The following is a 21,306-nucleotide window of genomic DNA, read 5'->3' as shown; positions in this document are numbered from 1 at the left end:
GTAAACTTCGTACTTCTATTTTTTTCAATCTGTACAATGTTTGAAAACCTTTTAAATAACATTGAGGCCCTAAATCGAAATTCGCTTCCAACAGTCACTAGAATTTAACGTTCTCTCTCAAATGCAACAAATTTCATTAAAATCGGTCCCAGCGTTATCTCAGAAAAACGTTTTTGCGTTTTACATGTATTTCAACAGGCCGCGTCGGAGTTGGGCCCGAGCTAAAACTTCCTGTTAATACCTGGCCGTGCCCGCTTTGGTATGAGTGATAATGCGTTCGCTGTAGACGTCCTTGCGATGCTTGACGCGATAAATTACCTAGAGGAACAAACACGCGCAAGGATTGTGCAGCAAGTCATTCGAAGCCCCTGTCATTGACTGTGTTTTTGAAGTCAGTGTTTTACTAAGATATACAGTTTGCCATGACGCCTTTATACGCGCAACCTCAAATGCGATACAGGGCGTATGATTATAGGGTATAAAGGTTCCCTACAGCTTGCTGTGAATGTTTGAACAGATTTCGAGAAACCTGTGCACGTGCGTGTTCATGTGTGCATTTTTAACGAGGTACAACCTATCTGAACTAGCTGTCCGTGCTATTATACGTAAGATTAATAAATTTCGCATCGCTCGATGTATCGGGTGTCTCCTTTCAGTGGCTCCGCAATGCGCCCTTCCGGCTGGCGCCAGCCGCTACGTCCGGACGTCTGGAGCGTGGACGATGGACGGTTGGAGCGTTAGCATGTCGCTCCTAAAGAACACCTCGGCACCGCTGCCAATACCTGAGTCAACGACGGTGACCGTTACCGGCATCTACTTCGCTTACGGAATCGCACGATTGCGTGTGAGTTCGAAGCTTCCTTCAGAATAATTTCTCACTCAGGACCAACATCCATCACTATCCCTAGTCAGGCTCCAAACGACCCCCTCCCCCCCCCCCCAGAGAAACTATCTGGATGCCTGCCTCAGTGCTTTAATGTGGGTTCAGCATTATAAAAGCACGAAGTGCTGGAAACTAAGAGAAAATGCAGGAGTACATATAGATGCGTTGTTGCTCGTAATTATTTTCTCTTATCATATACCTTCTTTTCAAACACTCATGTCCCTTGAGCTGCTTTGCGATCACGAACTCTGAAGGACCCCTCACTTTTTGTTATGCACTGTAAGTTCTAAAGAACCGTCCACATAACGCTTTTCTTTTATGCTTCAAATAGTTGCATTATGAAAGAAGATGAAACTGAAACTTCGCGTCGTGATGCCACCAAGATACCAAGTCTCACTGCCGAAATATAAGCCAAGAGCCGTATGCCGTAAAACCATTTCAATTTGTTTTTATTCTAATCTTCTATAAGTAAAATTTACGCAGCCACCATTGCAGGCACAATTAGGCGGTAAACCACAGCGTTGTTTGAAGAGTGAGATCAAAGGCTGTCCTCCTCTATAGGAGGACAATTTTGTTTGCTTTAAAAGCGTTTGGCAATTCCTACATTGAGCGGTTTTTCTTATTTCATTGGCTGATACGAGCCGAGGAGCACGCTGAAGTGGAGAGGGCTACGATGGGGCCGAGCCAGCGTAGTGGGAGTAGATATAACCGAATGAGGAAGGTGGTGCCGGCGTCTACGATTAGTCCGCTTCTCCTTGCTTAGTCTGCGGTGGCTGGCCGAAAATCCCGGTGCCGTGACACGGAAGTTTAATGATGCCACTAGAACGAATCCTCGGTGAAGAAGAGTTGGCAGAGTGATGTCCTTACGTGCCAGTAGGGCTCGGTAATGTTAAGCTATCAGGGGAATATTTTTATTCTACGTATATAAATCTATGCTTCCCGGTAGCACCCAGTAGCCAGTACCACAGCGATCGGCGGGCAGCCACCTTTTATTCCTTTGGGAACGGTGCAGTCTCAGGCTAGCCAGAAAGAAAAACTGCAAAAAATTGCACAATATTTAGTCCGTACGTATATTGTATTTCCTAATTTTGAACTTGTATACACGCATACATCACACTATATTTGGAAACTTGTTCTGTTGCAGAAACAACGGTTGTCGGGAACACTGGCCATATACGCGATACATCCTGCAACATATTGAAGATTGCTTCGAGAAAAGGGTGTGGGAAAGTGTTCCGGGTGACAGTGGTCATTTCGCTGGAACGCACTTTCATGTTCCTAAAGTTAACGTAGATAGAAATGAAACAAAATGCAATATATGAAACGCTGTTTTATTTAGGGACGTAGAAAGCATTTGCAAAGATAGCGTGAACCTAATTGAAAAGAGAGTAAAGAATACAAGGCCCGGTTCCTCCGATCGCTAGGGGCTTAAGTTGAATAAACGTAATGGTAATAAATAATGATGGTAATGACGATGACGATGATATCTAGCGCTGCACTTAGTACAGAGAGCTTGAACGCGCGTTGCATATGCAGATTCACGATGCGACGCAGAAGGAATATGAGACATCCGTTCCGCCAGTCCCGCAAGGTGAGGGCGTTGGCATCGTTTCCTACAACTTCACAGCCTATCCCGATTTCGTCTCGCTCAGTCCAAAAAGTTTTCTTGACTACAAGTGAGTATCGCTTTAGAGCACTAACTGCGATGCCCACGGTAACATTGAAGCTATGGAAGTTGTTGAATGGGCCTGTTTGTGCATGCTAACCTATTCTGTGCAAGTTGCAATATAGCTGTGCTTCACCGCAATAATAAATGACATGCGTATGAGTGCTAAAGTGCATATGTTACCGCTACTTCCCTTCAATTCTGCTCACTCGAAAATTGTCAAGCGGGCGATAGCGACCGCCGCACTTAGACACGACCATTCAAGGTCGTGCTTCTATAAGGCCGACTCGTGCTTCAAAACTCAAAAACATTGACGAACGTGCGATTTACCGTCCCGTTGCTATCCGCGGTGGTGGCTTAGCGGATGCCGTATTAATCTGCACGAGGTCGCGGGATCAAATCCCGGACGCGACGGCTGCGTTTCGATGGGGGCAAAATGGAAAGAACGTCCGTGTCCCGTGCATTGGAGGCGCGTTAAAGATCCCCAAATGATCGAAATTATTCCGAAGTCCGCCACCACGGCATGTCTCATGATCATATAGTGATTTTTGCACGTAAAACTTCAGAATTAAATTTTTGACCCGCTGCTACAAGACCCAGCGGAAGTGTTCTTGAAATCTCCTCGAAAGAGTAACACAGGAGGAATGCCTGCGATTGGCCAACAACGAGCGTAATTCCTTACGTCCATGTCGTATCTCACGGGATCAAATAAGTCGCTCAGCGAGTAGGCGTTCGCGTCGCCTTTTCAGCCCGAAACAAGTTAGGCCGCCTCTGCAGAAGTATGAACTATGAAGAAGCCAAAAAAAATTAATGCCCTATCAAGCGCGCGGGACTGCACGTGAAATGTACCTTCGGAGTCGTGTACAAAATGCTACTCTCCTTCAACCAGACGGTGCCTCAATGTACGCCTGCGAAAACGCAGACAACCATCGCGAAGCAAGGGAGCAGCTTGGCGCTACGTTGTGACAATTGTGAATGCACACCGGATTTCCGCGCATGTACGGTTATCGGCAGATACCCACAAGCTTACGCGTGCTTGATAGCCGAAGCAAACGCGATTCGATAGCTTTAAGCAAAAAAAAAAAGTCTTATTCTTTGTAAGGGCACCTTAGACCTTCCCTGACGGAAAACCACACTTTTAAAACCGATGATTAGACCTTCTTCTGCATAAAAGCATTTTACCTATGATTTGATATCTTTGACGATATGATCGACACATGCGGGGGGCTGTGCTGATTCTATATATTGCCTTGTTGCAACAAAGACAACGTTGTTAGTGAGCGCATGTGCTGTCGGTCTTTTTTAAATCCTCGTCTTACACGCTATTTTCCCTTCCCAAAGGAACAGCAACTAGCCCAACGTCGGTTCCTCATAAAAACCTTGCCCTTCAGGGTACAACAAGCCTTTACTGTACCCGACGCCAATCTCAAACATTATGTGCGAAGAGAAAAGCCTAGTTTACACATTTGGGCTAATTCTCACCACCTGAAGTCCCACCAAAATGCCTGACAGAAGGATTCCACAGTGAGAGCATTGAAAGCTTGTTTCGTGCAGTTTTTGTGCAGTTTGTTTCCGTGTCTTCATGTTTACTGGCCGAAAAGTGTCAACAACAACAGAAAAACTCTCGTTTCTCCGTCCATTATTCAATTTTACCACTTCAGTTCAAGGGTATATCCATGGAACAATCAAGCACCCTCAAGGGTGCCACAGTTCTACTTGGGTTCTTTTTTTTTGTTCGACCACTAGCTCTAATGAGTTTGTGTGCGTTTTTTATGTTATTAGATAGCGTAAGTTTGTCACTAAAATTACCATATATAAGTTAACTGGTTACCGGAGCCACGAATCACAGTAGTAATTCTGGTTGTGGCATCTTGTGACTATTTGTTAAATTTCATTGGATTAGAGAAATTTTTGTTTCTCGTCAGTGCTAATACCGATGGAAACTCTTAAAAGTACGGCATGTAAAGCCTGTACATCAGAATTCAAGTAGAATATGTATAGTTCACTGCAGTAAGACGTTTGCGTGTGCACTAGTTACTCTGAGTCACCAAATGTCGCGACCAGCTTTAGTGCTGCCGTACACCTCTCCGGTAGCCCGGTTTTCGGCAAACAGTAATAGGTTTCCTGACAAACTAACACTCTGAATTCATAGGGCGTGAACTTGAGCGAGTTGGGATTGTTTTTAACTTACCAAACGCGTTACTGATGGGACATGTAGTTTAACTCCTACATGTTTCTTCGTCTTTGTCGCGTCTGTAACGTGCTTTAGCAGCTTAAATGTAAATTTGCCTTCGGCAAGGTTCTATAGAGACTGTTCCCGTGTTGCATTTGTTCACACCATGCACTGTCGCCCACTGCAGATTAAAATTTCTGGTTGGAAAGATGTTTCACGCCGACGTCCTCAAGCAGCTGTTGGTCAGTCTACCCGGCCACATCGTGTATGGTTTGCGAGGTCCACGTCAGGTCCCGTTCGTAAATGCGAGTCGGTGGAGTCGGCACACCTTCTACAGGTCTCATCAACAGGTAGAGCACCAGTAGAAAATGGTCAATTTCACTGTAATTAAACTGGTGGCGGGGCTCAGTCACATTAACCGAACATAGCAACAAAACATGGCAACTAAGTTTAGTATATAAGAATCAGACGGATGTTGCCACTCATGTAAAGTGTATATATTTTATATTGCTTAATATATGTATCCGTCAACAATGTTGTATATTATAAACGTCAACAAACGCTTGAATTTGTTCAGCGCTGTCGGTGTGTGTCATTATATATGTGGGTCCAGTGTGTGTGGGCCTTTTTCTTCTTTTTTTAGATGTGCGCTGCTTTGTATCCGGTATATCTTTGTTAAGCGGACGTTTTGTTTCCTCCAGTAATTTTTGCAGAAAATTCTGTGAGGGCTGCTCAGCCACATTCTATGGCTGGCGGTGTTCAATATATATGGGGGTGTTCTCGCCGTGACTGGCTACGAACGCATGGCTGCTTATAATGAACTCTCTTCTGCATTGATTTCACGTAATATCATTGTTTGTTTGCAAACTGTTGAGCGTCTTCTGTGTAGGTTTGCAAGCAAAGTTTCAAAGAGAAATTTACAATCGCTAGTTTAGAGCAAGTAGTTTCGTGCTGATTTTGTATTGCTTCAAAGAGAGGTTTCAAAATTCCAGTGGCAGCTTGGAAATTCGGTACAGAGCCCCCACTGAGCATTATATTATTATATTTATTATTATTTATTATTTATTATTTACCAAAATTATTATTAAAATAATAATAATTATTATTATAGATTATTAATAATTATTATTATAGAGCATTATTTATTATTATACCACACACTAAAGTAAGCTTTTATTCTGCAATTTTTCATAGTAATATCGACATTATTCTTCATGTAAATATGGCGTACATTATTCCGGTGCACATGAGGAATGCAATTCCCAACGTGCTGACAGCTTTCCTAGTCGAGCAGAAGACAAGCGGGAAGGAATGTACGCAGGATTACGGAAATTCACTGATACTAACTTTTTGAACTCAGTGCTCCTCTCGTTGTACGTGTTCTGTCCCGTCTTCTTCACTGGCGCTCTTATGAACGCTGACAGAAAGATGACGAAACCCGCCCAGAGCAAGATATTGTTGTCTAACTATTAAATTTTTGATACGATGCACCTACAACTACAAAATTTCTCTAGCATGTTGGACCTACAAAGCTCCTTATGTGTATAATTTTCATCCGGATACCTACGGCCGTCGTGAAACGAGAATTCCACTGAATAACGAAAGCAGGGGTAGCTCCAAAGAACAGTTGACAGAAATGTGGTAATTTCTCGAAAGGGTCCTGCATTATCATTCGCAGTAATATTGACAACACATTACCGCTTAGGTGCCATCGTGCTCTCTCTAATGAATCACGTGATTTCCCCTGGCTTTCTCAGAACAAACTTCATGCCAGTTCTCAATTTCCTAATAACTCTGTCACAAGCGTTAGATCAATGTTTTATGGCGTGACTTCGAAACCACGAAAAGTAAACAAATACGCTTGCACAAAACGTTTTCTGTGTACCTAAGTATAGCACTAAGCGATTTGCAGTCTATTTCAGGCATAGAAAAACAAGTGATGGAAGCAATAGCAGCAAGTCTCAGTCCCAGTTGGGAATAAAAAAAGGCGAATGTCTATATATGTAAAAAGAACATATTAAAAATACTTATAGTTACAGCCCTTTTGAATCCTTGCGATACTTTTTTATTTAAATGGCTTACTGAGTATTTCTTGATCAACCCACTTCTCCGAAACTACTCGACGACATCTCCATTAGCACATTGGCCTTGTATGTATTTGGAAAGGAATAACGAAATTCATTCCAGCGGTAGAACTTCAGTTCAAGTTACATTTTGGCAGTGACGTTTTCTGCGCCATTTGACTGATATCTTTAAAGGTAAAAAGATGTACGTTACTTCCCTCGCCGAGCACTACCGCAAATCATAACCTGTAACGCGCCTGAGGAAGCGTGTGTGTTTACAACAACAACATAAAAAAATTGGACCACCATCGTGGCAATTTGAGCCTGCTGGTATGTTATATATAGTAAAGATTCTGAATAGCAAAATAACGTGATAATACGGCAACGACAGAGCACTGAATCGCCGTTTTCTAGGGGCTTAGCGGACTACCAAACATCCAGCTTTTTTTTTGCTTTCTTTTCTTCCTGTTTTTAACCCAGTACGGCCCACACGCTGTTCCACGTCAATAAACATTTAACTATATTGTTGGCAAGTATTTCTGGCCATGTGGAGTACATGTGTAGAAAAAGCAAAATGAAAACAGTTTTTGGGGGGGTAACATGTATTAGTAAAGCACTGCTTTATTAGTAATTGTTTTCCTAAAATATATCCGGTACCGTATTAGAAATCCTTCTATAAGTTCCTTGCGCTTCAGTAACTATTGTTAGGCATCAAATCCAGGTTAGCGTAAGTGATACGTCACGGATCGCACGGATGAAGTATAGTCTTTCATTCGTTATACGACACGCAGTGCAGGATCTTGTATGCAATCGTGCTAGCTAACCGCTGATTCACTTTTACAGACGAGGAGAAGAGCGTACGAGTCGGTCCATCCTTTCTTCGTGATGACGGCAGGGAATACCTCTGTGGGCCTTTTTCTCCGCACCAGCAACGACGTGGGTAAGGACTAGCCTAAAAAAAGGAAATCAGAAGGCTACCATTCCTGCATCATGCATGATGTAACCTTAGCGCGATAGCTGCAGTCAAAGTGGCCATCTTCGTAGGGGGAAAAATTTGAGCTGTGTTTGTGAATTGCCCTGTCAGAATACCAAGCAAGCCTTGAATTCTTAGCGTTAGAAGAGGCTTATATATTTTAAAAAATATGCGGAAGCAATAGACAGCTGTGGCGATGCCACCTTGATCGTTTCCGCTCAAATTCACTCTGATGCCGTGAATATTTGGGGTGTCTAATCAAGCCTAGAGATTTTTCTTTTTCGACGAATATTGTTAAACAAGCCAAAAACTAAACTTATCACTATAGAGAGCCTAGCAACTTCCTAGCCTTGCAGGTGCTAGTTTGGCGGCAAACCTGTACATTATTGCACGATCATGGTACGCAGAGAATTTTTAGCCTTTCCACAAACTCCTGACCGCTTGCGGTTTAACAAGTAACTGGTATATCAGGCAAAAACTGCGCTGGTAGCGACACCTGGTGAAACAATGTTTAACCAAAGGACATGCAAAACAAATGCTGCAACTTACATATTCTGTATGACTATTGCGGTAAAGCGCTGGTAGTAACGTACTGCTTAACCTGTCATACTTTTATGATTTTCCTCCTACATAAACGTGATTCGACAAAAAAGGTACAGAATGAACAAAAATGCGCTGCGCAATACAGATGGACAAATTCTCACAAGACGTCTCTACCAGCTTAGCTACTACCGGCCACCTCCCTGGTAACCTTGTAATCTGTAAACATCAAGGAATTTGCTGAGTAGACCATAAGTATGATCGCTTTGGCGCAAGCAAGGAAGGACGGAAGGGAACAAGCGGAGCGCCAACTTTCGAGTGTTTATTTTCTATTGTATGGCATGCAATTGCAACATATACATGCAGGCGAATGCGCGACATACAAAAACAGCTTCAATCGCGCAGCACCCTAATCACAGCCGGCTATCAAAAGAACCTTCTGTCTACATGCAAATGTAAAACTGATGTGTCGCTAATACAAGACGGACCTCGCTGTTTAATGTGAAACACCTCTAACAATTCACGTGCCGTGGTGTACCTGCTTCTAACAGGAATCCGTATCTTGTCCAGTTGTGGCTCACAATGATGTGAATTGCGATGCTTAGGCCAATGTGCTCCGTCTTTACCTTTCAGTGACAGCTCATGTTCCCGCGCATACTCATTTACGCATCACCCAGTCTGGCCGACGTATGCCTTACCGCAAGACCACGGAAACTCGCCGCAGTTGTACTTTAACGTGAAAAAAAAAATGGCTGCTCAATATATCAGCAACGGCTACACTGCGGCACATTAAATAACAGTATTCGTGAAAGTGCACAGCCTGTTGCCTAAGGTAGGCCATCGAATGAGTCCAAGCGCTGTCTTCCTCTTCGCGCACAGAGGTGACACTGTCACCCAGCCAAGTGGCCACGTTCCGCGTTGCTGGTGGCGTGCTCGACTTCTTCGTCTTCTTCGGAGCCAACCCCGCTGAAGTGGTCGCGCAGTACACGCGACTCGTGGGTCTGCCGGCGATGCCCTCGCTCAGGTTCATCGTGAGTGGACGAACGGCCAGCTCCAACAGAAGAGTTGTTCCCTTCACACTGTTCCTCCCAGAGGAGGCAAGTTGCGCACTTCGTGCCTGCTGGACAGTCACTGAAATAAGTATTCAGTCAATCGGTCAATCAGGTATACTGGGTCAAGCTGTCAACCAAGTATTATATATAAGTCATGTAATCCATAAGTCATCCAGCAAAAAACTTAATCAGCCGGTCAGCTAGCAAGGAAGCCAGCCAGCCATGGAGTTGGCCGGCGAACGTGCCAGCCAGCCGGTCGGTCGATCTGTCGGTAAGCCAGTCATGTCAGTATAGCTTAAAGGAAGCGGAAGACAGAGTATAAAGATCATGGAAGGCGTCATGCATATTTATCGTTGAAGTCCATAAATATTGTCTGTTCGCCGTAGTTTCTTCTTACACGCGGAAGTAACCATTTATTCGTTTTTCTTGTAGATATATATTGATGCATGCATGTTATTTTAGAGGGAGCCTTAAGATGTTCAGAGATTCTCGGCAGAGGAAATCTGAGGGAAATAAATTATGAAGATATATCGGCTGAATTCCTTTCTACTGAAACAGCTTTTACAGCGTATCTTTTGAGCCATTATATTACTACCGTGACCATCATTCCACGTCACCGCTCGTTACTGGGTGGGTAACATACAATTACTGTAATGTGGCAATTCTCACAGTTGAAAACACGATTTTCTTCATTTGAATTGCGCCTCCATATAACTACTCTAAACAATATCGTGACGGGTCCCAGTCCACGGTCTGTTCTTACTTTTCGATATCGTGTTATCGAGAACGCATTCCGGCAAACTGAACTTCACGCAGCTTTGAAAATTAGCGCCAGTTCCTGCTGCAAAAAGAAATGATGGAATCGTTCAAATATACTACAGTGGTCGATTTGATTACAGCTTCCTCCTCTCCTCGCGCATTGGCGAATGTTTTTCGCATCATTGTTTGTTGGTGAATGTAAATAACAGATATGGCAGATAAACCACAGACCTCACAGGTGCTGAAATTCCGGATGACCGCAATGGCAATTGTCGCAAGATTATTAATCACTTAGTATTTCATGGATAAACTCCGTACGGAGGAATCTTGAAATGTGGAGGAAAGCTCAATAAAGGAAATCCGCATGACGCTCTGAAGTAAAGTGCTATCAGTTCTCCTATATGTGAAGCTCGTTACTTTCTCTTCCGTTCACACTCAATATTGGGTCGCCTTTTTTATTGTTGTAGTGCTTACCTTGTAGTTTTATTGGCAAAACGTTCTATTTATTAAACAGTGGATAAGGACTGAATAATTTATGCGTGCATGCTGTATTCTCTCAGTACCATTTAATACATGTCGTGCATCCCTGCAGCGTTACGATTTTATCGTCTTCCTTTCTTTTACGACGTCCACGTAAGATTATTTTCAATGTTGGATGGTTCCAGCTTTCACTTTTTTTTTATCCTGATTTTTTTCACTGTGCTTGCAGGTGCGATTGTGTTTATGAATAGAAAGCCCTGAGACAATCTCCATGCCGTGTATTTTCGCTTGTTACAGATAAAGAAGAATGGCATGGACGACCCCCTTCGTTTGGCCGTTTTCCGAGAAGTTGGAGGAGCTGTGCTCACATGTAGAGTGAGTCATCTTTCTTTTGTTTGGCCGCCAGCATTTCCTAAGGGCGTAAGAGTACACTGGTATACCTGTCACGGAGCCCCTCTTAAATCTTGCGGCAAATTTACTGAAAAGAATAGCCTTCTAAGCCAGGGCCGAATATTTAGGTCAGACATTGAAGATGCTTTTGTAGGCTCAGTTAAAATCATGCCAAATAACCACGCGGCTGTGAGACCATGCTTTCCTGCCTAGTAGCACTCAGGCGGCGGCTGTGTATGGCGCGGGTGAGCGCGTTTGCGCGCGCCGTATCTTGAAATCTATCTCCGATAGGTAAATAGTATAGCCGCGCGGAGGGCTCTGAGCTTCGTGTGCGGTGTGTTCTCGCTGCCTGGTTTACGTTGAAACGAGAGGCAACACGAAGGTCGATTCGCTCGCTGATGCTGCCGCTGTTCCTCACGCCACCGTTTTGGCCGCGAGTGTTCGCGGTCACCGAGTGAGATATGTTTGCCTGTGCGCGCGTGGCACCATGATTGTTAATGTTGTTAGTAAGAGAGAAAGAGAGATAACGTAATTGAAAGAAGGCAGAGAGGTCCGCCTGAGCTAAGGCGCTCTAGCCTCTAGCCAAGGGTAGGGGGAACGGGGACATAAAGGTGTGATGAGGGATGATGATGACATAGCAAGAGAGATGCGCAACCGAATGTTTACAAGTTTGTAGGGCTGATAGAACTAGTATCCTTACTTCGTATAGCTGTCTAATTTTTTGCTATCGCGACTGATGTTTCTCCTTTCGGGCAGAACAGTGACTTTGTTTTTAATAAAAAATCACAGGCTAGAAGCAGGAACTCTGCAGCGTGTGGCATTTTTGATGATCTGCTACGAAAGTAGATGTCGGCACTTTCATGGCACACTGCTTGTTCCGTCACATTTAAATGCGGAAAAATAGGTTTTGAACCCTCATGACATATTCGGGTGTTCGTTTGATTGAGAGTGCTCTGGCCGTTCGATGGTGGTGAAAAACGCCCTTAAAGCTTTATTGCGAAAAAGAAAACGAGGTATCGAAAGTAAGTGTTGATAATGCTTTATTATTATTAGCGGAGGCCAATCATGCTATCTTGAACGTTTAGTTGCTCTATTATGGAAACCTAGAAGCACTGCCAAAGCGCTGAAAAACGACACGCGAATGTGCCACGAGGTGACGAGGTGTATATAATGTGCGTATGTCACGAGATATTCCCAAGATGCCCAGCAGCGGCAAACGGTCTGGAAACGTACGGGCACACTAATGGGTAGCTCAACTTGCGACATCAAAATTTATTGACTTAGAAGTTACACGCGACACGCCAGTGAAGTTTGCGTAAATAATGCGGAACTCAGCATAACCTGAACAAGTTCTTCACCTGAAATGTGTTAGGTAGGTACGCCCTTACACACTAAAAGATAAATACAAATAAAAAATTCACCGATGATTGCGATACTCCCTAATGCGAAATTTGAACACAGCTATATACTTGTTTCCATTTCTCTATGTATTGGCTGGCACGGACAAGCTGTCTCGTGCGGTACGTTGCAAACGGAGCGAATTATGTGATGACTGCCTCGCTAACCCGGAGATTGCGAGAGGCATCGCGTGGGTGACGTGTGCACAGTATTCACAGGAGCGCTGATGCAGCGCTTTGTTTCCACACAGAGGACGCGCGCTACTCTGGCGCCACCTCGTAACCATTGTCCCCGCACAGCCCGTCTTGCACAGCACTATGCTTTTCCCCTCAAACTTTCGTCATATCATCCTCCTCCACTTTCCTCCTCGCGCTCTCTTCGCTATCATCATATTTCATCTCCCGCGGCACTCCGCATTTGCTTTTATCCTTAACTGTGCTCGTCCGCTCGGTTACGACGTAGAACGCCAAAGATTGCCACAGGAACGGGTGCCTAAGAGTTGCGCACTAAAAGGAAGCGCTGGTGTATGCCAAGAAATGTTTTATATTTCCAAAAGTCATTACATTGTTTCTCGCATGCATTCACGTTGTCCTCCTAATCTACTTTGAATCTAGACTGGCCGCGGATCCGTGGAGCGACTCGTTGATCTGACACATCCGGCAGCTGATGACGAGTGGTCCAAGATGTTTGACCTCATACAAGTTATCGAAAGCTTCAAGACTACAGGCGTACTGGTGCGTAGTCTGTTCAGAAGGTCGTGCGATACATATTGGGAATCATGTTTTTACTATAGTAAAGTTTTCTTTGAAATTTCTGTTGTCGTTGTTTTTGATATAATGGGTTAATCATTAGAATAGACAATCAAGGTGAAAGTTTCAATATTTCAAATTTCGAGCCGTAACCCCAGCCCCTAATACGTCAGTTAGACGTCACGGATTTTAAAGTATCTTTTTTTTCGTTTAGGGCGTGCTGGCTTAGCAAAAGTACCCGGATTAACTCGCCATATTCAGTCTTTCACTCGCTTTACAACACAATGTAGTCGATGCTTACTTCAAAAGAATTAACTAGGCCATAGCAGACACCGTCAAAATCCATGCCGTTATGGCGTGCTGGTGCTGGAACTTGAAGGAAGCATTGCCACCAGTCTTTCGTTTGCGCGTTACTTTTTTTCTTACCAATCAGCTTCTCCTGGTTAGAGTGGTGTTCTTGGTATTGTAGAAGGGTAATTTCCTCATGCAGGGGAAATTTTTTTTTTTCTTTGGTGTCCCTTTAAAGAATTTGAGGTGGCCCGGGCGACACTCATAACAGCAATAAAAGAACTCGCAGAATGAGCTTTTCTAAATCTTTTCTGGACAGCCGATCAGGCTCAGTGCCTTCCTAAATATTCCTTTCGTTCTGCTTTTTTTTTTTTTTTTTTTGCCATGCCGGACAACTGTGACGCAGTGGCTAGAGGCATTCACGTGCTTGAAGAATGACAGCAACGTCACCGACTGTCCAGCGCATGCACGAAGATTCCCTGGTGACGTATGTGGCATGGCCCAACTGCACCGGTCTCCGTACTCTGACGTGCGGAACGCGTACGGCTACCTCATGGCGCGAATGGCCCATCGGTTTGTCCACTGTTTTGCGACTTACGCGTGCACATTGTAGTACTGAAACTGGATAGTACTTACACATGTCCATGTGGCTTGTGCTGGCCACGTCTTCCACGGCATGTGTGTGCTGTTCTCTTGTTCTTGTGTGATGAGTTACTTTTGGGAACATGTTTAGGACATTAATAACAACAAAATGTTACGCCGGAGCTAACTGGAAGACTCCGGCACTTGGAACAAAGGAAGCGTCGTGATAAAGCTTGAACTTCCTTTACGAATGAACAAGAGCACTACACAAGAGACGGAACCTAAACACCACTGTTATATCTAAAACTTGCATGGCGTCTCAGTCATTAGTTCTTGCTGCTCCCTCGTTAGCACATGTGCCTGGCTTTGTGAACGTTGAAACCAGTGGACACATTTTTCGGCATTATCTCACGGTGCACTGTACTCATCCAGGGTGATCACGCCGAAGAGACAGGCTTATCCCGCTCTGGCCACTATCAGCGACACGTTTCCTGGCATCGGCCAGTGGAACGTCTTCTGGAGTCTCGCACGCGTAGATGGAGCAAAGGGCCTCATAAAGGCTGTTCGAGGTAAGCCTCCTCGACACCGCAGAATGCCATGTTGCAGAATGCTAGATACCACATATTTTTTCGTGACCGTTTCACAGCTCGACATCGAGTGTGTCAGGGTATGTTATGATACGGCAACAAAGATATGCACTGCAATTGGTCAGTTTCTCTTTCTTAATTTTTTTTGGTTGGTTTCTCCAAAGGCTCATGACAGTGGGTGAGTTAAGAAGGTGAGGGATATCTTTGTAAAACGAATACCCAAAAATCATCAACGAAACAAAGCTTCCAATGAGGCACATGCTTTGGAACAATGCAAACCACTATAACATAAGATAAACTACGAAGCAAGAACCCACTTTGAGACTTTATTGGTAGCCAACATGATAAAAAAACAAAGTTGCTTTGGAAGATAGAGACACAAAGAAGGCTGAAGTATTACACAAAATTTATATAAACAGCAAGAGGCAAAGTAAAGACCGCATGATACCAATTAGAGTACTACATAACGTTCCACACGGTTGAAAACAGTCATGAAACATTTCTTGTGTGCGTTAATCTAACCATTAATTTCTTGGGAGGGAGACAGATGAGGCGCTGAATAGTGATGGCAGTATTTATTACCGCTGTGGTACTGATTTCTGCTATAAGTGAGGCAACTGTTGCGTTCGTGGTTTGAATACACCTCATCCGCCACCAAACCCCTTCCTCGACAAGCATTTTTCTTTCACGAAGTGCAATGTTTATTCAGTACACGGGTGGAGATGTCTACACCTCCCGTGGAATGAAGAGCTATGTGCTCAATGCCTGGTTATGGACACAACGCTAAGGAAAACAAGGCGAAAACACAAAGTATCAAAGCAAAAAAATAAATTACTTAAAGCGCATAAAAGCAACCTCAACAATTTAATGCGTTGACTGGAAAACTCAGTGTAACATTTGGACACATATACAGGGAACCAACGGCGATGAACGCTGCTATTACTAATAACTGTTTACGTTGCACTAAGCTTTCCTGTAAACATGACAGACAAGCTAGCCCGTCGGATTTACAGATAAACAGTCCGCTCTTATTTTGTTGTTACCGTACGTAATCACAGGAAAGTAGACCTAGAGAAATAGGACCACTCGTTTCGAGCCTAAGTCACTAACATATGGCCCCAACTCAAGCAGAAAGTGAAGTCTCCCTGCGTTCGGGTTCACTTTATCGCATATCTATTTTGGCATGTATATTTTGCGGATCGTGGACAGCTGAGATATAGCTGGTGCTTCAGCCAACCGCTGAAGTGCCTGAATGTAGTTAAAGATCGGCTCTCTTTCTAATTCGGCCTCTAACAGCATATGACACTGTGAAGTTGCAAAACCTGGAACCAGTTCTCGTGTTAGTGTTTTCTCCCGCAGAAGCAAGGGTGCGCTAGCAGAATACGTAATAAATTTCGGAGCAGGGCGAAATACAACACGGATGCCACTCTTCGTGAGGTCGCCGCATGCATTCAACTGTAAAAAATATCTGTCGAACACAGACATCCAGCTCTACAGCATGATGGGTCTACCATACTTTCTGGTGTCCTTGTGCCCGGTGCAAGATGTGGAAAACGGCACCATACACGGCATCTGCAGCCTTTGGCTGAACTTGGCCGCCTTCTTTCCTGTGGTTCAACGCGTGAAGGTTTTGGAGACGTCAAACGTAAGTGGCGAAGCACAGGCTGTGGTTACCAAGTGCGCACTAACTGCAATGGAAATGTTCTGTAGCTTCATCGCTTGAAGGCAATGTCTTTTTAGCGAGTTGCCAGCACTTTTCCGTGTCGGTCATGCTTCTAGTCGTTTTCGTGGGCTGATCCCTAATAAAGTGCAGCCCGAAAATGCGGCCTGCTATGGGCTACTGTGTATACGTGCCCCAGGTGCCACTGCTCACCGTGATGTCTTGTAGAGCGCCCTGGTAGAGTAAGCAGATGCCGCATGGCTTCGCGAGCGGAGCTTGTAGTGCATTCTTATGTTGTCAGAGAGTACTATAGTGAAACGCTGTCTGAAACGCAGGGTGATGATCCAGCAGAAAACTTTGCCTGCTCACAGAGTGGCAAAAATGTGAAACCTCGGCGTTGGTCCTCTTCGTATAATTGCCGTAGACGTGAGCGGAATGGGCTGCTGACACGCTGCGTGGTAGAAGCGTTCGGTAATTTCCAAGTGCTACACGAAGATCACTGAAGATATTTTTTGTTTGAATGCTTCTGGCGCTTTGCCTCAACATTTTATAACACTCGAACTTTACCTGCAGTATGAATATACGGAACAGTATGAATGCTGCGCTTGTTCGTGAATTTCTGCTGTGTTCATTTTGTTTTTCTTTTCGTATATGTTTATTTTCCTCATTTCGTTATTTAGCGTGATGTAGTAAAATATAACAAAAAGGAACCTCAATTAGACTCATCCAGCTCCTCACAAGACAGGGGCAGCAGAAGAGACTTTGCGCACTTGTGGTTGGTTATCCGATGGGTATATTCGGATGGAACTTTAGGCTTGAGGTTGGCCTGAGCGTCCTGTGCCTACTACTGACTACCAGGACAGAGGCACGTCTATAGGGTGATGCGGGGCCGCCGTAGACGTAGGAGCCGGTCACTTAGCACAGGTTCCTGGTCTGTCAGTTGGCTGAATACATTCACGTCCATTCACGAAGCAACGTTGAATGAAATGTTCTTCCCCTCGGTTCCCCAGGATGCTTCGACCGAAGAGATGACCCCCGAGAAGTCGTACATGAGAGCAGTGAAAGACGCCCGGTCACTGCGCAGCAAGTTCCTTCCTCACCTGTACACGCTGATCTTCAAAAGCTCCACGACCGGCGCCATGATTGTGAGACCTCTAGCGTTCGAGTGAGTCTAGAATTAACGCATGCATATACTGTGCCACCAGTAGACGTTGACAATTCTCACTCAGCTTACTCGAGGTAGCAATTTCCGGAGACAGGGACTTAGTTCCCTATTCTAAAAAAACGTTATTTAAGCAGCCTAAAGAAAGCCCTATATACCGTCCAGCTTGAATTAACAAACTCGCATAAAGTGACACGTTTTCCATGTCCAACACACGTAATTGTATGGTCGGCACTGACTTAAAATAACTCCTTTATAACAAACCGGATATTGGATAGATATATAAGTTTTGGAACCCGCTAACAGTCCCATGAAGCCACTTGCATGGCATGAACGCAATCGTTCAAGGCGATTATATTTATTTCTTTGTATAAAACGTTTCTTACTTGCAACGATTTCTTTTTCCTGTCTGTGTATGTGTGTGTGCGGTTTTTTCTTAGGGGACTCCGGCAGTTCTATACAATCTCGCGCATTGAGCAGGCCGTTCATAATGACGATGACAAACATTTCTATGCAAGGCAAAAATACTTTCTTCCTTGCATTTCTCTCCGCTGTGGGTACGAAATTTGCATATTAAAACGCGTTGGAAACGTTTGTTTTGTTTTGCTATGACTGAGTTTAGGGGTATATGGGATTAACTGATATAACGAACTATATATATTTCGAGTGCATGTACAGGAGTACTGGTTATAACAAAGGTCTGCGTATGTGTGCTACAGTAACTTCATACTTATGATATAGGATTGTGGCCTCAGCCCCTTTAACTTAATGCTTAACTTGCCTGTGTAGTCATTAGCCCTACATTTGTGTTTTTAGGTTAGCAAATGGCTGGACTGATTTTAAGCTTCCTGCAGCAAGTATACTGGTCGTTTGGAGGTAAAATGCGCATCACATATTGAGTGCGACAGCGCCATCCCATCGAGATATCCTCGAATGCACCAATTGAAAGGCCACGTACATCCCACCGTAATTAAGTGGACACGCGTGAAAATGAAATAGAAGGCGAAATTTGTTTATTTGTCTTTCGCATTTACCGATGTGCATAACACTATTTTGACTCAGTAATACACAGGCGCTCAGTCTCGAAGCAAGTGCATATATGATAAACTACGAAGGAAAGAGTAAAAGTTGAGTGTATTTTATGGTGTCATAAGGGAACGTTCAAATAAGCACCGCTATATATAGATGAAACGAAGTCGCGGGGGACAAGCGATAAACATACCAGGTATGCCAAAGGAATAAGGTTCTCTAAGGACTGTTACAGGCACTACTTATTTTTACGAACGGCCTGTGAGAGGAATAAACTGCCGGAACGTGCCGTAAGCGCAAATTGTGGAGAACAGTTTTTTTTTCTGGTATTCAAGAGTGTCTTCGTTAACAGGGAATGTTTCTCATCCGATGACAGTGCTTTTACTTCATGCTTGATGTTCGTGCCCCTGACAGATGCAAAATTGTAGTAGTAGTAGTTCCTTCAAGACGTACATTTTTAATATCGCAGTTCCATGTAATACCCTTTTAACTGGTAATATCGGAGTGTTAAAATATATTGTATTCTGATATTTTATTCTAAGGTGCGCTTTTGCGGTATGCATTTTGTGTTAGTGTAGTACAGATTACACTATATGATGACAATGTCTTCAAGTAAACGAATAAATAAATACATAATTATAATTACCTGGTAATTAATTAATCTTCGGGGGTAATCAGACGTAAAATGTGCTTTCCCCCTTCGCGCTTCATTCCAGCGTGGTAACCCAAATATTTTGTTTGTAACCTTCTTCAAACAACGTTTGTTAACTTTGATTTAGGTACGTTGCCAGGGTTCTCCAAGAGGGCAAGCAACAGCTTGCATATCTTGGCTCTGACTTGTGGGTGTTTGCCCGCGTAATTGATCCTTCCTCAACCAGACCCAGATTTCTCTTCGCAAAAGCATTACATTTCAAATCTCGGTGTATCGACGTCTTTGCCTCCCAGGTTTCCAGGTGAGCGTCTGGCACACATCTACACTACGCAGTTCATGCTGGGCTCACATCTAATGGTGGTTCCAAAGACGCAGTACGAGGTTGGTATTCCTGGTATCGGCAGCGTTTCCCCTTCGCGCACCACTTGTGAGGCATTTACGCGACAATAATTTCAGGTAGCTGTTTCTTTCATTTCACGACGACTTGAAAACTCGGCAACTTTGCCTTGGCCAGCTTTTTTTCTATTTTTTTTCTCTTTCAGGCCCTTGATGCTAGTTATTCAGCGTGTATACATCAAATAATAAGAGAGAAATGTTTTTAGAAAAATTGACATTTTGGCAGGATCCATCAGTTGGATTGTTTGTTGAGCACTGTCAAAATCTATGACCTCGCAGTGAGCTTGTCCGGGAGGTTAAGGGTGGTGGGATCGGTGTCCCCACTCGCATTTCTCTCTCGCATTTATTATGGCTTACTGAGCTCCCTATCGCAGTGAGCGTGACAGTTTCGCAGCTGCAGAAGTATAGTCTACTGACTGGGCACAATGTCGCGGGCCCACTACACCGTCCGGGTGGGATTTTTTTCTGTAGGCAACATGTGAAGGCGCTTGTGTAGCTGTATACATATTAGGCGCATGGTAAAGGACCCAAAGTGTTCAAAATTAGCAGCGCTGCGAGGGGGGCCAGCTGGCGAAACATAATAGCCAGACGACATTATGAGCGGTCGTTAATCATTAAATCATTAAAAGAAGTATTCATTAAAATGAGACAAGGTAAAGCGGGAGCTCACAGCTGCTTTGTTTTTCTAGTGGTATCCATCTTATGTACAGAGCTCAAATAGTAGAACATTTTAGAGAGGCACACAGGGAGCAAGAAATAGAAGGGGAGAGAGAATACAGATAAAAACAATGTACGAGAAGCTCATTTTTCTCATCAGCAGGTGTGCTTAAGACGCTAAGATTTTTTTTTCGTTTTGTTAACTGGTGCTGCTTTAAAAAAGTTGTGAACTCTTTACATAACGCTGATGCCCGTTACGGGCCCAAAACACTTGTGTGTTAGTGCTTCACTTGGTCGGTTTTCCTGTCGTTAACCTGCACCTCGTTACGACTTCGAGCAGCGCGTGTAGTCACGTGTTCAAAATTGATCCGGAGCTCCCAGACTACACGGCGTCTTGTGTCGGGCTGCTAAAGCAAGAGATCGCGGAATTGAATTCCGGCCACGGTGGCTGCATTTCGATGCGGGCAAAATGCGCAAACACCCGTGTGCTTAGATTTAAGTGCACGTTAAAGTATCTCAGGTTGTCCAAATTATTGCGGAAGCCCACACTACGGCGTCCCTCGTAATCAAATTGTAGTTCTGGCACGTAAAACACACCTTTTTTTTTTTTTTTTTACAAGGCGTTTTTCCTAACCCACTGGGAAGTTTAACCACAATAAACCCCGGAACGTAATTTTTTTTTCGGAGTTTCAAAAAAGTGTTAGCGAGAACGTTTCTTGCTCTTTTCGCAGGATTCCCGGCTTTCCCTCGACGCTCCAGAGCTGAATTCGACACCGACGTCGGTGTACCTGCCGCCAGGTGTCTGGTACGAGTGGCAAAGTTGGAGGCGCATAGTCAGCCGAGGCTCCGTCGTCTACATGTCCCCGGAAAATACACCACAGCCAAGATTGTTAGTGCGTGGTGGAGGAATTCTGGTCACGAGAAACAACAGGTGACTTCGCCATAACTGACATGGCTGATTATTTTCTCCGAGGAAGCCTTCGTGGCACATTTTATGATAGATGTGGTTTCAGTTCCAAAGCAACACATAGGTATGGTCGAGTATATAACACCCTGCCGGCATAGTTGGTTCATATTTAAAGCACTGTTACATGATGGCGCCAGACGGCAAATGGAGGAGATGGAACAAGGAATAGGAATAAAATTCAAGCGCAGAACATTCCTTCT

General features: G+C 44.2%; 2 protein-coding genes and 1 long non-coding RNA gene across 3 annotated transcripts; all 3 read left to right on the top strand.

Moving 5' to 3' along the window:
• The first annotated feature begins 688 nt into the window (after positions 1 to 688).
• Positions 689 to 10,836, top strand: LOC129383399 (lysosomal alpha-glucosidase-like). The gene is made up of 6 exons (XM_055067956.1): positions 689 to 844; positions 2,420 to 2,559; positions 4,910 to 5,072; positions 7,629 to 7,725; positions 9,178 to 9,395; positions 10,819 to 10,836. The coding sequence occupies exons 1-6, from the start codon at positions 722 to 724 to the stop codon at positions 10,834 to 10,836; spliced, it is 759 nt and encodes a 252-aa protein (XP_054923931.1). The 5' UTR covers positions 689 to 721.
• Positions 10,837 to 10,884: 48 nt separating this feature from the next.
• LOC129383251 (uncharacterized) lies at positions 10,885 to 14,322 on the top strand. The gene is made up of 3 exons (XR_011889933.1): positions 10,885 to 10,964; positions 12,992 to 13,111; positions 13,821 to 14,322. It is a non-coding gene; the product is annotated as an uncharacterized lncRNA (long non-coding RNA).
• Positions 14,323 to 14,433: 111 nt separating this feature from the next.
• On the top strand, positions 14,434 to 21,291 carry LOC129383250 (uncharacterized). The gene is made up of 5 exons (XM_055067630.1): positions 14,434 to 14,565; positions 16,065 to 16,228; positions 17,254 to 17,408; positions 19,380 to 19,467; positions 20,871 to 21,291. The coding sequence occupies exons 2-5, from the start codon at positions 16,082 to 16,084 to the stop codon at positions 21,072 to 21,074; spliced, it is 594 nt and encodes a 197-aa protein (XP_054923605.1). The 5' UTR covers positions 14,434 to 14,565; positions 16,065 to 16,081; the 3' UTR covers positions 21,075 to 21,291.
• The last annotated feature ends 15 nt before the right edge of the window (positions 21,292 to 21,306 follow it).

Source organism: Dermacentor andersoni, chromosome 8, assembly GCF_023375885.2.
Source record: "Dermacentor andersoni chromosome 8, qqDerAnde1_hic_scaffold, whole genome shotgun sequence".
Taxonomy (NCBI): domain Eukaryota; kingdom Metazoa; phylum Arthropoda; class Arachnida; order Ixodida; family Ixodidae; genus Dermacentor; species Dermacentor andersoni.
This window is presented reverse-complemented; position numbering and strand designations above follow the sequence as displayed.

Coding starts and splice junctions, on each gene's coding strand:
- LOC129383399 (XM_055067956.1), top strand. CDS start 722: ATGGACGGTTGGAGCGTTAGCATGTCGCTCCTAAAGAACACCTCGGCA. Junction 845..2,419: donor ACGGAATCGCACGATTGCGT/GTGAGTTCGAAG, acceptor TTGCATATGCAG/ATTCACGATGCGACGCAGAA. Junction 5,073..7,628: donor TCTACAGGTCTCATCAACAG/GTAGAGCACCAG, acceptor TCACTTTTACAG/ACGAGGAGAAGAGCGTACGA.
- LOC129383250 (XM_055067630.1), top strand. CDS start 16,082: ATGATGGGTCTACCATACTTTCTGGTGTCCTTGTGCCCGGTGCAAGAT. Junction 17,409..19,379: donor GTGAGACCTCTAGCGTTCGA/GTGAGTCTAGAA, acceptor TTTGCCTCCCAG/GTTTCCAGGTGAGCGTCTGG. Junction 19,468..20,870: donor TTCCAAAGACGCAGTACGAG/GTTGGTATTCCT, acceptor CTCTTTTCGCAG/GATTCCCGGCTTTCCCTCGA.